The 12,760-nt window shown below is 43.5% G+C and overlaps 1 protein-coding gene across 7 annotated transcripts in view; it reads right to left on the bottom strand.

Annotated features, from left to right (window-relative positions):
• Nucleotides 1-12,689, bottom strand: part of mfsd3 (major facilitator superfamily domain containing 3) — a 38,256-nt gene extending 25,567 nt beyond the window's left edge. The window contains exons 1-2 of one of the 7 annotated variants that reach the window (XM_035735571.2): nucleotides 12,156-12,689; nucleotides 7,530-8,295 (exon numbers count right to left, since the gene is read on the bottom strand). In XM_035735571.2, the coding sequence (XP_035591464.1) occupies nucleotides 7,530-8,220 (691 nt within the window). In that variant the 5' untranslated portion in view covers nucleotides 8,221-8,295; nucleotides 12,156-12,689. Of the gene's footprint in view, nucleotides 1-7,529; nucleotides 8,296-8,827; nucleotides 9,116-9,258; nucleotides 9,396-10,567; nucleotides 10,720-12,155 lie in introns of those variants that run through there. The other 6 variants (XM_035735572.2, XM_035735573.2, XM_035735570.2 and 3 more) reach the window with 6 other exon arrangements.
• Between the last annotated feature and the right edge of the window lie 71 nt (nucleotides 12,690-12,760).

The following is a 12,760-nucleotide window of genomic DNA, read 5'->3' on the forward strand; positions in this document are numbered from 1 at the left end:
TAAGTTAGCCGTAGTTGGCTAGCTAGCAACCAAGGGATAAGAACATTGCCAGCCAGCGTGGCAATGGAACATTTAGAACAAACGACTGGGTCGCGTCCACAGATACAGAACAAAAAGAAAACGACAGGGTCGCGTCTGTGGCAAACGGACAAACGACCAGTAGGCTTAGGAAGCAACCCTAGATGTGTCGGGACTATACCTTGTGGAAGGATGACATATATTTATTCATACTATCAAATGAACGTTCATTAAAATGTCTAGTCATTATTTGAACATGTTGGTAACCCGTTGTATAAAAGTGATAATAGCCTCCAAGCCGGTGTTTGGAGGAGATATTGGCAAGGTTTGCCGACCCGAGACAACCCCATTGCCAATATATCCTCCAAACACCAGCTTCTCGGGCATTGAGGCCACATGCTGCGCTTTCTCTCAAACCCCCTTCATATAAAAACAGTCATTTTATTCCATCTTGCATTGCATTAGTGAACTCTCACTCCACTTCCTACACATTGAGCCCATTTATCCCTTTGATTGGCCAACATAAGCAACAAGCTGCACACATCCACTGGTCGGCTACTGATTTTTATTTATTTAAATGGGGCGCACTGTGCACGTCATAAAAACTACAATGAAGTTTTTTTATTAAATCAAATAATTTGAAATGTCATGGTATATCTTTGTGTGTAACAATGTCACATGGATGTTTTGATTTAGAAAAAGCCTTCGCAGTGTTAAAAATAGGCCTAGAATTGTTTTTTTCTTGCAAAAATTAACTCGTAAGTATTGGAACACAAATGCCTGTTTGATATTCGACTAACCGTGCCCATCCCGTAGTATAATGTACTGTATTGTACTGTAAAGTACACATCTACTTTACTGTACTGAACTCCACTGTGATGTCCAAACTTGTGAAACACTTGTGAAACACAGTACGTCTATGATTGTTTCAGATTTGATCTGGTCCGGACCAACCAAAAGCCAGTGAGTATAATAGTCAAATATGCAAAATAAGGATATTGCCGAATTCTACCTTTGTGTACCTATTCAGGATACATCACCATGAAGAGAATGATATTCATAATTATGCATTTCTATAAAGTACAGATCAGAGACCCATGATGTAATTCCATTACCGGATGTAAATCCACTTCACCTACTGCAGTTCAATAACTAAAACAAAAAAATATCAAATTCGAAGTGTCATAGCTTATTCTTTCTGCAGGCATTTTTTCAATCTTAATTCAGAGCAGATGGATAACAGTTCTGGAAACGTGGTCGCATAAACGGAGGGAGGCATTACTGTAATTCTGTAATCAAACATTGCATCTGCAAAGTTCTTACAGTAAATGTGTAAATTGTTCAACGTAATCTTTGTGCATAGAGTTGTATGGTTTGTTAAACTTTGAAATCAATGGTTTTTGTTTGGCAGCCCTACTAATGTACTGACCAATGATGTACAGTACCAGTCAAGTTTTTTTTAATTTTTTTAAAAAAAACTATTTTCTACATTGTAGAATAATAATGAACACATCAAAACTATGAAATAACACACAAGGAATCTATGTCCCTAGAATTTCTAAGCAAACAGCTGGAGGCAGGGCTTTTCTCCTAGAGCTCAATTTTTATGGAATGGTCTGCCTACCCATGTGAGAGACGCAGACTCTGTCTCAACCTTTAAGTCTTAACTGAAGACACATCTCTTCAGTGGGTCATATGATTGAGTGTAGTCTGGCCCAGGAGTGTGAAGGTGAACGGAATGGCTCTGGAGCAACAAACTGCCGTTGCTGTCTCTGCCTGGCCAGTTCCTCTCTCTCCACTGGGATTCTCTGAGTCACTGGCTTACTGGTGCTCTTCCATGCCGTCCCTATGAGGGGTGCATCACTTGAGTGGGTTGAGTCACTGACGTGATCTTCCTGTCTGGGTTGGCGCCCCCCCTCTTACAATCTCCACCCGGCACAGCCAGAAGAGGACTGGCCACCCCTCATAGCCTGGTTCCTCTAACGGTTCCTTTCTAGAGAGTTTTTCCTAGCCACAGTGCTTCTACACCTGCATTGCTTGCTATATGGGGTTTTAGGCTGGGTTTCTGTACAGAACTTTGAGATAGCAGCTGATGTAAGAAGGGCTATATAAATACATTTGATTTGATGTAGTAACCGAAAAAAAAAAAGTTAAACAAATCAAAATATGTTTTATATTTGAGATTCTTCAAAGTAGCCACCCTTTGCCTTGATGACAGCTTTGCACACCCTTGGCATTATCAACCAGCTTCATGAGGTCGTCACTTAGAATGAATTTCAATTAACAGGTGTGCCTTGTTAAAAGTTAATTTGTGGCATTTCTTTCCTTCTTAAATGTGTTTGAGCCAATCAGTTGTGTTGTGACAAGGTAGGGGTGGTATACAAGTCCATATTATGGCAAGAACAGGTAAAATAAGCAAAGGGACATCATTACTTTAAAACATGAAGGTCAGTCAATGTGGAAAATCTCAAGAACTTTCTTCAGGTGCAGTCGCAAAAACCATCAAGCGCTATGATGAAACTGGCTCTCATGAGGACTGCCACGGGAAAGGAAGACCCAGAGTTACCTCTGCTGCAGAGGATAAGTTCATTAGAGTTAAATGCACCTAAGAAATTGCAGCCCAAATAAATGCTTCACAGGGTTCAAGTAACAAACACATCTCAACATCAACTGTTCAGAGGAGAATGTGTGAATCAGGCCTTCGCGGTCTAATTCCTGCAAAGAAACGACTACTAAAGGACACCAATAAGAAGAGACTTGCTTGGGCAAAGAAACACGAGCAATGGACATTAGATCGGTGGAAATCTGTCCTTGGTCTGATGAAACCAAATTTGTGATTTTTGGTTCCAACCGCCGTGTCTTTGTGAGACGCAAAGTAGGTGAACAGATTATCTCCACGTGTGGTTCACACAGTGAAGCATGGAGGAGGTGGTGTGGGGGTGCTTTGCTCGTGACACTGTCTATGATTTATTTAGAATTCAAGCAATATTAAACCAGCATGGCTACCACAGCATTCTGCAGCGATACACCATCCCATCTGGTTTGCTCGTAGTGGGACTATCATTTGTTTTTCAACAGGACAATGACACAACACACCTTCAGGCTGTGTAAGGGCTATTTGACCAAGAAGGAGATTGTTGGAGTGCTGCATCAGATGACCTGGCCTCCACAATTGGTTACTACATGATTCCATATGTGTTATTTCACAGTTTTGATGTATTCACTATTATTCTACAATGTTGAAAATAGTAACAATAAAGAAAAACCCTTGAATGAGTAGGTGTGTCCAAACTTTTGACTGGTATTGTCAACAAGTTGGGTTGACAAAGCAAGCGAACACTGAAAAGGCAATCCAGGGGAGCAGTGTTATGGACAACCAAACATGGCCACTGGTGGGTTTGCTTTACAAATAAAACCTCTGGGGGAACCCCACCCACAGTATTGGAAAAGTAATGTTATACCATCCTAATACTGTCCTCTCTCTTTTAGGCCTCTTTGCCTTTATCCACCCCTTTCTATGCATCTCTGGGCACCATGTGGTGGTTCTTCATTAATTCATCGCCCCCTCCAGCCTCCCTGCAGTCCTCTTTCTCTCTGGAAATTAAACCCCACACCCTGCACTACTCTCTCCCCCCACTTACCAACCTCAAACCCTCCTCTTGCCCCCTCATCACGCTCTGCCATCATCTCTCCTGTGTCACACAGGCGATCCTCCTAATCCAACCTACGGCTGTGTATGGCGGGGAGAGGACAGGACGGGGGCAGTCTCATCTAATCCCACCCCCCACCCCATCCACCCGGTCACTTCCCAGAGGAATCGCCCATGCTGTCTTCTCACAGACACACGCAAAAGACTGATTCCCTGACCTATCAATGTTTTTAATTTGCTGATTTTGATTTTGTTATACTCTTGTGAATTCTATGGTTTTTACTAGATTACTTGTAGTTTTTCATGTTGTTTGTGTGTAATTTTTGTAATGACTTGGTGCTGCCTAAATCCCAATGAGCCAATCCCGGTTAAATAAAGAAAAAACACAATATCTCCTCATGCCATCCCAACACCAGTCCTGCCTCCACACTACAACATCCATCCACAGAAAACTCACTGTGTTCATTAAGAGTGTGTGGGAGAGGGGTCTGAGAGGTGTGTGTGTGTTGGGGGGTGCATGTAGTTAGACACACGAACACACCCTTGCACATACGTAATACCATCTCACGTTCACACGCATTGTCGAGTCTCACCCGAAAGTCGCACACAAACGCAAACAGTCTGACCTTTCAGTCTGAATAGAAGAGCGAACAACTAAACTAATATGATGATTACTAGGGCTGTGACGATACCAATATCACAATATTTTTTCCACGGCTAAACATTGAAATACGAAGCAGACCAAATTCTTTGAACCTGCGTGATTTAAAATATGTGCTACAGCTTGTAAAATAAATACATGTGACTCTGGATGACAACATGATGTTTGTTTCCAACATTAGAGCTGTTTTCCTAAAGAAGTTAAATACGCTTCGTGTTTTGTTTCCATGACACGATACTAACGAGTATTGCGATGATGGTATCATCCTGGGCCTAATGATGATGTTAACGATAATGGCATTGATTGCGATGGAGAAGGTGACAGTGGTGATAACGATGATATGGAAATGATGCTGGTGAACCCTCATATGGATTAGTGTCATGGAGGGGTCCTGTCTAGGGTCTGCCTGGGCACATCTGATTACCATGACAACCCTACCACACTCTCTCAAACACACACACACACACACACACACACACAGGAAAAACAAAAATTGCACACACAAGCAAATGTAAAATAGCATGTTTTCCCACCACCCACACAAACACCAGTGTGATGCTGCGTCTTCCATTTCATTTTCCGTGAAAAAAAAAAAGAGCCACAGACACAAAGACACTCCAGGCCTAATCCTTACATAATCTCCTTCTGTTACCAAACACCAAACTCTGTTTACCATAAATATTTGTATCTTGCAAATATTAACTACAAAACAACTGGTTTAAAAAGGACAACATTCCTAACATCTCACTAGGCCTAATACATACCTGTTGATTTCTACATAAATGCTATTCACACAGCTCAAAGTGTCATATTTTCTAAGAACGGGACTTTTAGTAGGTTCTGGACTCACTACCAAATCCCTGGTAATAACCCCATTCCCTTCATTCATCAACAAGATGAGCAGGGCTCTCTAGTCTATGGTATGGAAACAGAGACATCTGGTGTTTAGAAATGAGACCACAGCCGAATGGAGAAAAGGCCTCTCTCAAGTCTTCCTTACCTCACAAAAGCGGCTATGGGACTGCGTAGTGTTCATTTAGGCACCAAACTGTAGAAAACTGACTGAAACAGCGAGGGGATTACTTGGATTGGACCAATATAAAACGCATAATTGTGTTCATCATTGCAAACCGTCTAAAAATGTGTTCTGTTGCCTGCCTTAGTAAATACTACACAGGACGGGATTATCAGAGCTTGTCCAATAAGAAATGCTTGTTCTGTTTTCAGTTGCAAAAGGCTTTGCGACGTAGTGCACTAATGAATACAACCCGGAAGGTTTTGTCATGTTCTCTCATAGAACTCAAACAGATACTGCCCAATCAATACGCTCCAATCCCCAATTACCTAGAGAATGAGTTGAGAATGTGTTAAGTCATTTAAATGAAAAAATGTCATCCTTAAATGGTATGAAACTTTGGCTATACTATATTCAGTAAAGCTTTTCAAAGTGGAGATAGATTATGACGTGACAGGACTATTCAACATAGATATAGTAAAACAATACATTCTGAACAGAAATAAATACAACATATAAAGTGTTGGTCCCATGTTTCATGAGCTGAAATAAAAGATTACAGACATTTTCCATATGCACAAAAAGTTTCTCTCTCAAATGTTGTGCAAAAATTGGTTTACATCCCTGTTAGTGAGCATCTCAAGAAGTGAGCATCTCTGATTAAGCAGCATGATTATTACACAGGTGCACCTTGTGCCGGGGACAGTAAAAAGCCACTAAAATGTCACGCAACACAATCTCACAGATGACTCAAGTTGAGGGAGTGTGCACTTGGCATGCTGACTGCAGGAGTGTTCACTAGAGCTGTTGCCAGAGAATTGAATGTTCACTTCTCTACCATAAGCCGCCTCCAACATCGTTTTAGAGAATTTGGCAGGACGCCCAACCGGCCTCACAACTGCAGACCACGTGTAACTATACCAGCCTAGGACGTCCACATCCGGCTTCTTCATCTGCGGGATCGTCTGAGACCAGCCACCTGGACAGCTGATGAAACTGGGGGTTTGCACAACTGAAGAATTTCTGCACAAACTGTCAGAAGAGGTCTCTGGGAACCTCATATGCATGCTCGTCGTCCTCACCAGGGTCTTGACCTGACTGAAGTTCGGCGTCGTACCAGACTTCAGTGGGCAAATGCTCACCTTCGATGGCCACTGGCACCCTGGAGAAGTGTGCTCTTCACAGATGAATCCCGGTTTCAACTGTACCGGGCAGATGGCGTGTGGGCGAGCGGTGTGCAGATATCAACGTGGTGAACAGAGTGCCCCATGGTAGTGGTGGGGTTATGGTATGGGTAGGCTTAAGTTATGGACAATGAATACATTTGCATTTTATCGATGCCAATTTTAATGCACAGAGATACCGTGACCTGATCCTGAGGCTCATTGTCGTGTCATTCATCCACCGCCATCACCTCATGTTTCAACATGATAATGTATTATTATTATTATTATTATTATAATGCATGGTCCCATGTTACACGGATCTGTACACAATTCCTGGGAGCTGAACATGTCCCAGTTCTTTCATGGCCTGCATACTCACCAGACGTGTCACCAATTGATCATGTTCGGGATGCTCTGGATCGACATGTAAAAGAGCGTGTTCCAGTTCCTGCCAATATCCAGCAAATTCACACAGCCATTGAAGAGGAGCGGGACAACATTCTACAGGCCACAATCAACAGCCTGATCAACTCCATGCGAAGGAGATGTGTTGCGATGCATGAGGCAAATGGTGGTCACACCAGATACTGACTGGTTCTCTCATCCACACCCCTGCCTTTTTAGGCATTTTTATTCCCAGTCATGTGAAATCCAAAGATCAGGGCCTAAAGAATTTATTTCAATTGACTGATTTCCTTATATGAACTTTAACTCAGTAAAATCATAAAAATGTTTGCATGATGCGTTTATATTTTTGTTCAATGTAGATTTATCTCTGTGCTTTTCAACACAGGCACCGCACATCAATGAGATGGTAGCCTAGATCTCTTGGACAACTACGAGAAAACATGTTTTGGCATACGGTCTAGTCATTTATGACATAGTGGGTTTCTTATGCATGTAGTAGCCTCACAGTGGATTAGGCTGAGAGTTGAGGTTTAGTGTTAGGACTTTTAGCTACTTCTCCAATTGGTACAATAGGCAAGTGTGCATGGCTGTCAGACAGACTAGCAGACTTACCCAGTTTGTATGTGAGAACATAGATTATGGTCCAGGGCGTCCCAGGTACTGACAGCAGCTTCCGCCACACCCTCCAGGGATGCACAGCGTCCGACTGGACACCCCTCCTCCCCTCTGCCTGGCCCCTCAACAGCTCATCATCCAGCACGGGGGCCCCCCACACAAACAGCGCCACACCGAAGTACACAAAGGCCAACAGCATGAACATAGGGCCCCACCCGACCACATCAATCACAGCCAGGAGCCCACCCCCGGCAAACACCGAGCCGGCCTTGTAGCCCACCACCTGGGCCGTGTTGCCCAGGCCCAGCTCGCTACGGCCCTTCAGCAGTCCCACAGCGGCCCCGTCCACTGCGATGTCCTGAACCGACGCCAGGGCATTCATGGCCAGTAGTGTCCCCGCCACGCCCCAGATGTGGGCCTCTGGGGACAGGGTGGCACTGGAGAGGCAGGTGAATGCCAGGCCTGAGACAGTAGCCACAAGCCAGAGCCGCTTGGTGCCCACACGGTCCACCAGAGGCGCCCAGAGGACTTTGAGCACCCAGGGGAAGTAGAGGATTTTGGTCAGGCCGATGCGTGTGAGGGAATGGCCCGCCCCACGGAGGTAGACGGGGAGCAGCGAGGACTGGAGCCCATAGGGGATTCCCTGGACAAAGTACAGGAGGCCCAGGAAAACCAGCTTGTCATTCATGATTCAATGGGAACAGGACAGTTCTTCAAGTCATGACGATGGTCCGGCAGGAGCTGATCGAATGGGTCGATCAGGCTAGGAGAGATGGGGAAGAGAGAGAGGGGATCATTTCACTGACAAAAAGTTCACAAACATAAGCAAATTGGTGCCGGAGTCTGGTGTAGTAGTAGAACTGCTGACTCCAGACCACACATGCCACCTGGAAATGGGGTTACAAATCCCACCTCGTTCCCTACTCTCTGTATCTCCTTCTCTACCTGTCACTATATCCTTAAAATAATACAAAAAAGATACGTATTTATTTTTAAAACATGAGCAAACGGAATTGAACTCGCAAGAAACATAGCTTGGGGCTTTATTATGCAAAGTGAAATAAACACATTATTGATTATTGTAGACTGATGCATCAGACAGCTGTCGAACGTTTGCTTTTTCACCAGCAGGAATGAACTTTAACTAGTTAATTTTCCTTTTGAACTAAATGTATGACATAATGGGACAATGTCTAGATACAACTTTACAGCCCAAACATGACCTTTAGATAGTAGCAAGCTAAAGGTAGTAGCAAGCTAATCTAACAATGTCTCGGTAAATAGGCTAGACATACCACTTACAAACAATACGCATGCATGGCCAATAATCAAGATAACGCTGTGATACCAAATCCAATTCAGAACAAGTATCAGCGCGTGCCAGTAGCTAGCAATTTCGGTCGTAATTTTTCAAATATTATAAAACGTTTGTCTCACTGCAATCTGTTTTCAACGTTGTGTTGTTACATACTGGAATAGGTGAATCTGTTAGACGAAGCCGATCCGCTTCCGCCCTGCCCTTGAAAAAATACTTCCGGGGCGTTTGGCTCTGTTGACCTAAAATAGCCGCTCATTTGACTCCCAAACGGCTAGTAGTGCTTAAAAACTATGCAATATATAACATTTCTACCGTAAAACCGAAAAGGTTGCCTACCACTATGTCCACTAGATCTTTTACATTAATACTCTCTTCTCACTATCTATTGCCCATGCAGTGCGGAATTACCTTCTTCAGAGAATGTTTTTTTTTTAAGAACTTTACTTATCTCCAGATAATCATTGTATTGAGCTCAAAAAGCAGTAGCTGCAGTATACAAATCTGGGAGCGAAATTAATGTTTTTTTCACAGATTCTTCTTCTTTGGAATATTGACGATTGCAGAATTTAGTGTGCATTCCCGCCACCTACTGTGTGGGATGGAAACAGGATTCCCCAAAATATATATAGAAAAAACGACCAAGCTACCAAAACCAAAATAAATAAACTAAATCAAACAACTTTTCTGTTATAAAAAACTATAATAAAACAGATCTGATCCCTACACATGCGCAAGGGGAACCTGGGAGGGCGGGTCTTCCGGCGGCAGTACCCCTTGTAAGTATTCACATGTAAAATCCTTAAGTCACAAACACTTTTCTGCCGCAGCCACAATGATGTCAATTGTCTTTGATTTATTTGAGACCTGTGCCGTACAATTTATAACTGTGGCAATGAACGCCACAAATCCACATGATATCTTTTGACTGGGAGCAAACATTTACTACAGGGTGCGTCCACTACCATAACTTCACTAGTTTTCTCAATTATTTGAATCGCCTCCGCATAGGAGATTCGATTGACCACTAACTTTTGCCACCTGAATCTCCTTCACCCTTACAGGGCACTCCAGGAACTCGGGATCATGATCGGCACCACAAATGCAACACTGTCGTCCTTCTACACACCATTCTTCAATATACTCTGTCCATCTGTACACACTTGAAACATGGCCAAATTCTTTTAAATTCTTACACTGCAATGGTTTCGGGACAAAAGCTCTTACAGCATATATTACATAACCAAGCTTCACATGCGTTGGTATTTGCTCTTTACCAAAAAACAACAGGACCCGACAGACTTTCTTATTTTTGCCCATTCACCCAGCGGGGCACCAACCACACCAGGAATTATATTCAGGGGTTCCATCGTCACCCCTGAGAGAACTCCTTTGACGGGTGCTCTACTCCAAAGTTCAAAACACAAGACTTATGTTGTCCAGATTCTTTTTAGGCTCACTGAAATCTTCATCTGTTCTTCAGAAATACAATTAATCAAAATAAGACCACACCTGGTCACTCTGACAGACTCCACTTTTCCCATCGCATACTTCACCATTTTCGACACATAAATAAACATGTCTCCCACATATGCATCCCAATAAGAAGTGATTCATTATCATTCATACACATATCCTCCACTCCAATTTTAGACTATTTTCTTTTTGTTCCAGTTTTCAATACTGCTGTTGCCCATTCTGAACATTCGTCTTCACCAACTTTTTTCGACGCGCTGCTGGATTCGAACTCATCATCCACTTCCGCCATCTTTCCCAAGCACCACCACAGTTGCGATTCGGCCACAACGCTTCTTCTTATATATTATTACGGCGGTCCGCAAACATTCGTTAGAGGTGCATGCCGCCACCTATTGTGTGGGCTGTGTCTACCTACTGTTCTGTAGTGTGAATTCATTACATTTTGTGACACAAAGAGGGAAAAGAAAAGAGGAGAAAAATTGCCCTACCAACTAGCCCTACACCCATTACAACCTCACCGCTATTCCACTACTTGGCCGCCGGCAGCCTCGGAGAACAGGACACTATATCGTTCAACTGCAGCTGCCACCACAACATCTATTTTCTGTGATTTCTGCGGTACAATTAATAACCATTGCTATGAATGTTAAGAAGTCAACCTTAACAAATCACAAGATTTTCCAATCACTCTCTACTGGCCTCGACCTACTTATAGGAAGCCTCTTAGGATCTCTCGCCCTGGATCCATCTTCCTCTACTACTCTCTTCACTGCCTCAGCATACGACACCTTCTGTACTACTCTGATCCTGTCAACCTCAACCTGCCATTCTCTCACCATACACTTCTGATCTCCAACACTATGGGTACCCTTACAGTTAACAAACACAGCTTTTTCCAGGGATACTGCACGTTCCTTTGTCTCATGCCCTCCTGCACACTTCTCACATTAAGGCATCTCCTTCCTACACACTGCTGCAACATGACCACAAGCTTGGCACCTAAAACACTGTAATGAGTTCGGGACAAAAGCTCTCAGACTCTGCATCAAAACTCAGCAGGACATAGTGGGCGTGTTCGAGCTGATCACTTTTGTCAAGTCAGTGACCATCATTGGTCACCACCTTTCAAAGTGTGTTGCATCATGGTGATAAAAATTGTCAGACTTGCGCCTAAATTACTTTATAAAAATCATGTGATCACAGTTAATGAAGTTTTGACTGCAGTCGATTGCAAGTTTCAGCAGTTCCTCTTCAACAATTTCGTCCTGCGGCCATCGCCTGCCTGCATTGTGGGAGGCTTTATTGTCAACCAATGATTAAGGTGTTTTTGTGTCAAACAGGAACTAACTTTGCTGTAATTCACGTAGGCCTTTACAGTGGATATGTAAAAATGAAGTGATATTTGAGGCTCTCTCACCAAATTATTGTAAAATGTACACACTTATTTTGGCCACCCCTCAGAGCCTGGTTCCTCTCTATGTTTCTTCCTAGGTTCCTGCCTTTCTAGTGAGTTTTCCTAGCCTGCGTACTTCTACATCTGCATTGCTTGCTGTTTGGTGTTTTCGGCTGGGTTTCTGTACAAGCACTTTGTGACATCTACTGATGTAAAAAGGGCTTTATAAATCAATTTGATTGATAGATTTTCAGTTTTTGATATCGAGGTTGGAGACATTTTTATTTCAACATTATAAAGAACAACTTTTATAAGCAATGGCAACACTGGCATGTTGCACTGAGCCTTGCTGTTGGAAAACCACAAGTTTTCGCAGATGCACCTCCCCCGACTTCAATCCTCAACTTTTGTCTACAGTCGGTTGCATTCGCCTTACCACTCAAACGACCTCAGTGTCTTCTCTATTTCAGCAGGCTCTCCACCAGGTCTGTGTGGCACCAAACCATGGGTGTCGCAGACACTGGGAATCTTCAATTTCAGATGATCCCTCTTAACACATAGTTCCACCCCAGTTATTACTCCTTTCAATGGCGCCCTGCTCCGGAGAGCAAAGCAAGTCACGTCTTGTCCCGAGGCGTGTGGTACGGAGCGCCCTGTCCCTCTGGGCAGAAGACACACCAAAAAAATCATCACAAGTCCACTTCGAGTGACTTTTACCGATTCAACAGTCCCCAACCTCTTCTCCACCCAACCTGACACCACATTTGGATTAGCCAGAAGGCAAGGGTCCATTCTCTCCAAAAATCTCACTCCCACTGGACGAGGCTCAAACTCGACGGTCTTCACTGCACCTGCCACCACAGGTACTGTAATTCATCCTCAGTCTCATCAGGGTACATTTCTGAACTACTGGAGTACGTTATTATTTTTTGTTGTTGTACTTAACGCCTATCTTCCTCACCACACTGCTTCCCTCTACACTCAGCTCCTTTCCTTCTTCCTAGCGGTCCATTTCCACATCTCCACGCTCTTTCCTGTCCT

This window comes from Oncorhynchus keta, chromosome 25 (genome assembly GCF_023373465.1).
Source record: "Oncorhynchus keta strain PuntledgeMale-10-30-2019 chromosome 25, Oket_V2, whole genome shotgun sequence".
NCBI classification, from domain to species: domain Eukaryota; kingdom Metazoa; phylum Chordata; class Actinopteri; order Salmoniformes; family Salmonidae; genus Oncorhynchus; species Oncorhynchus keta.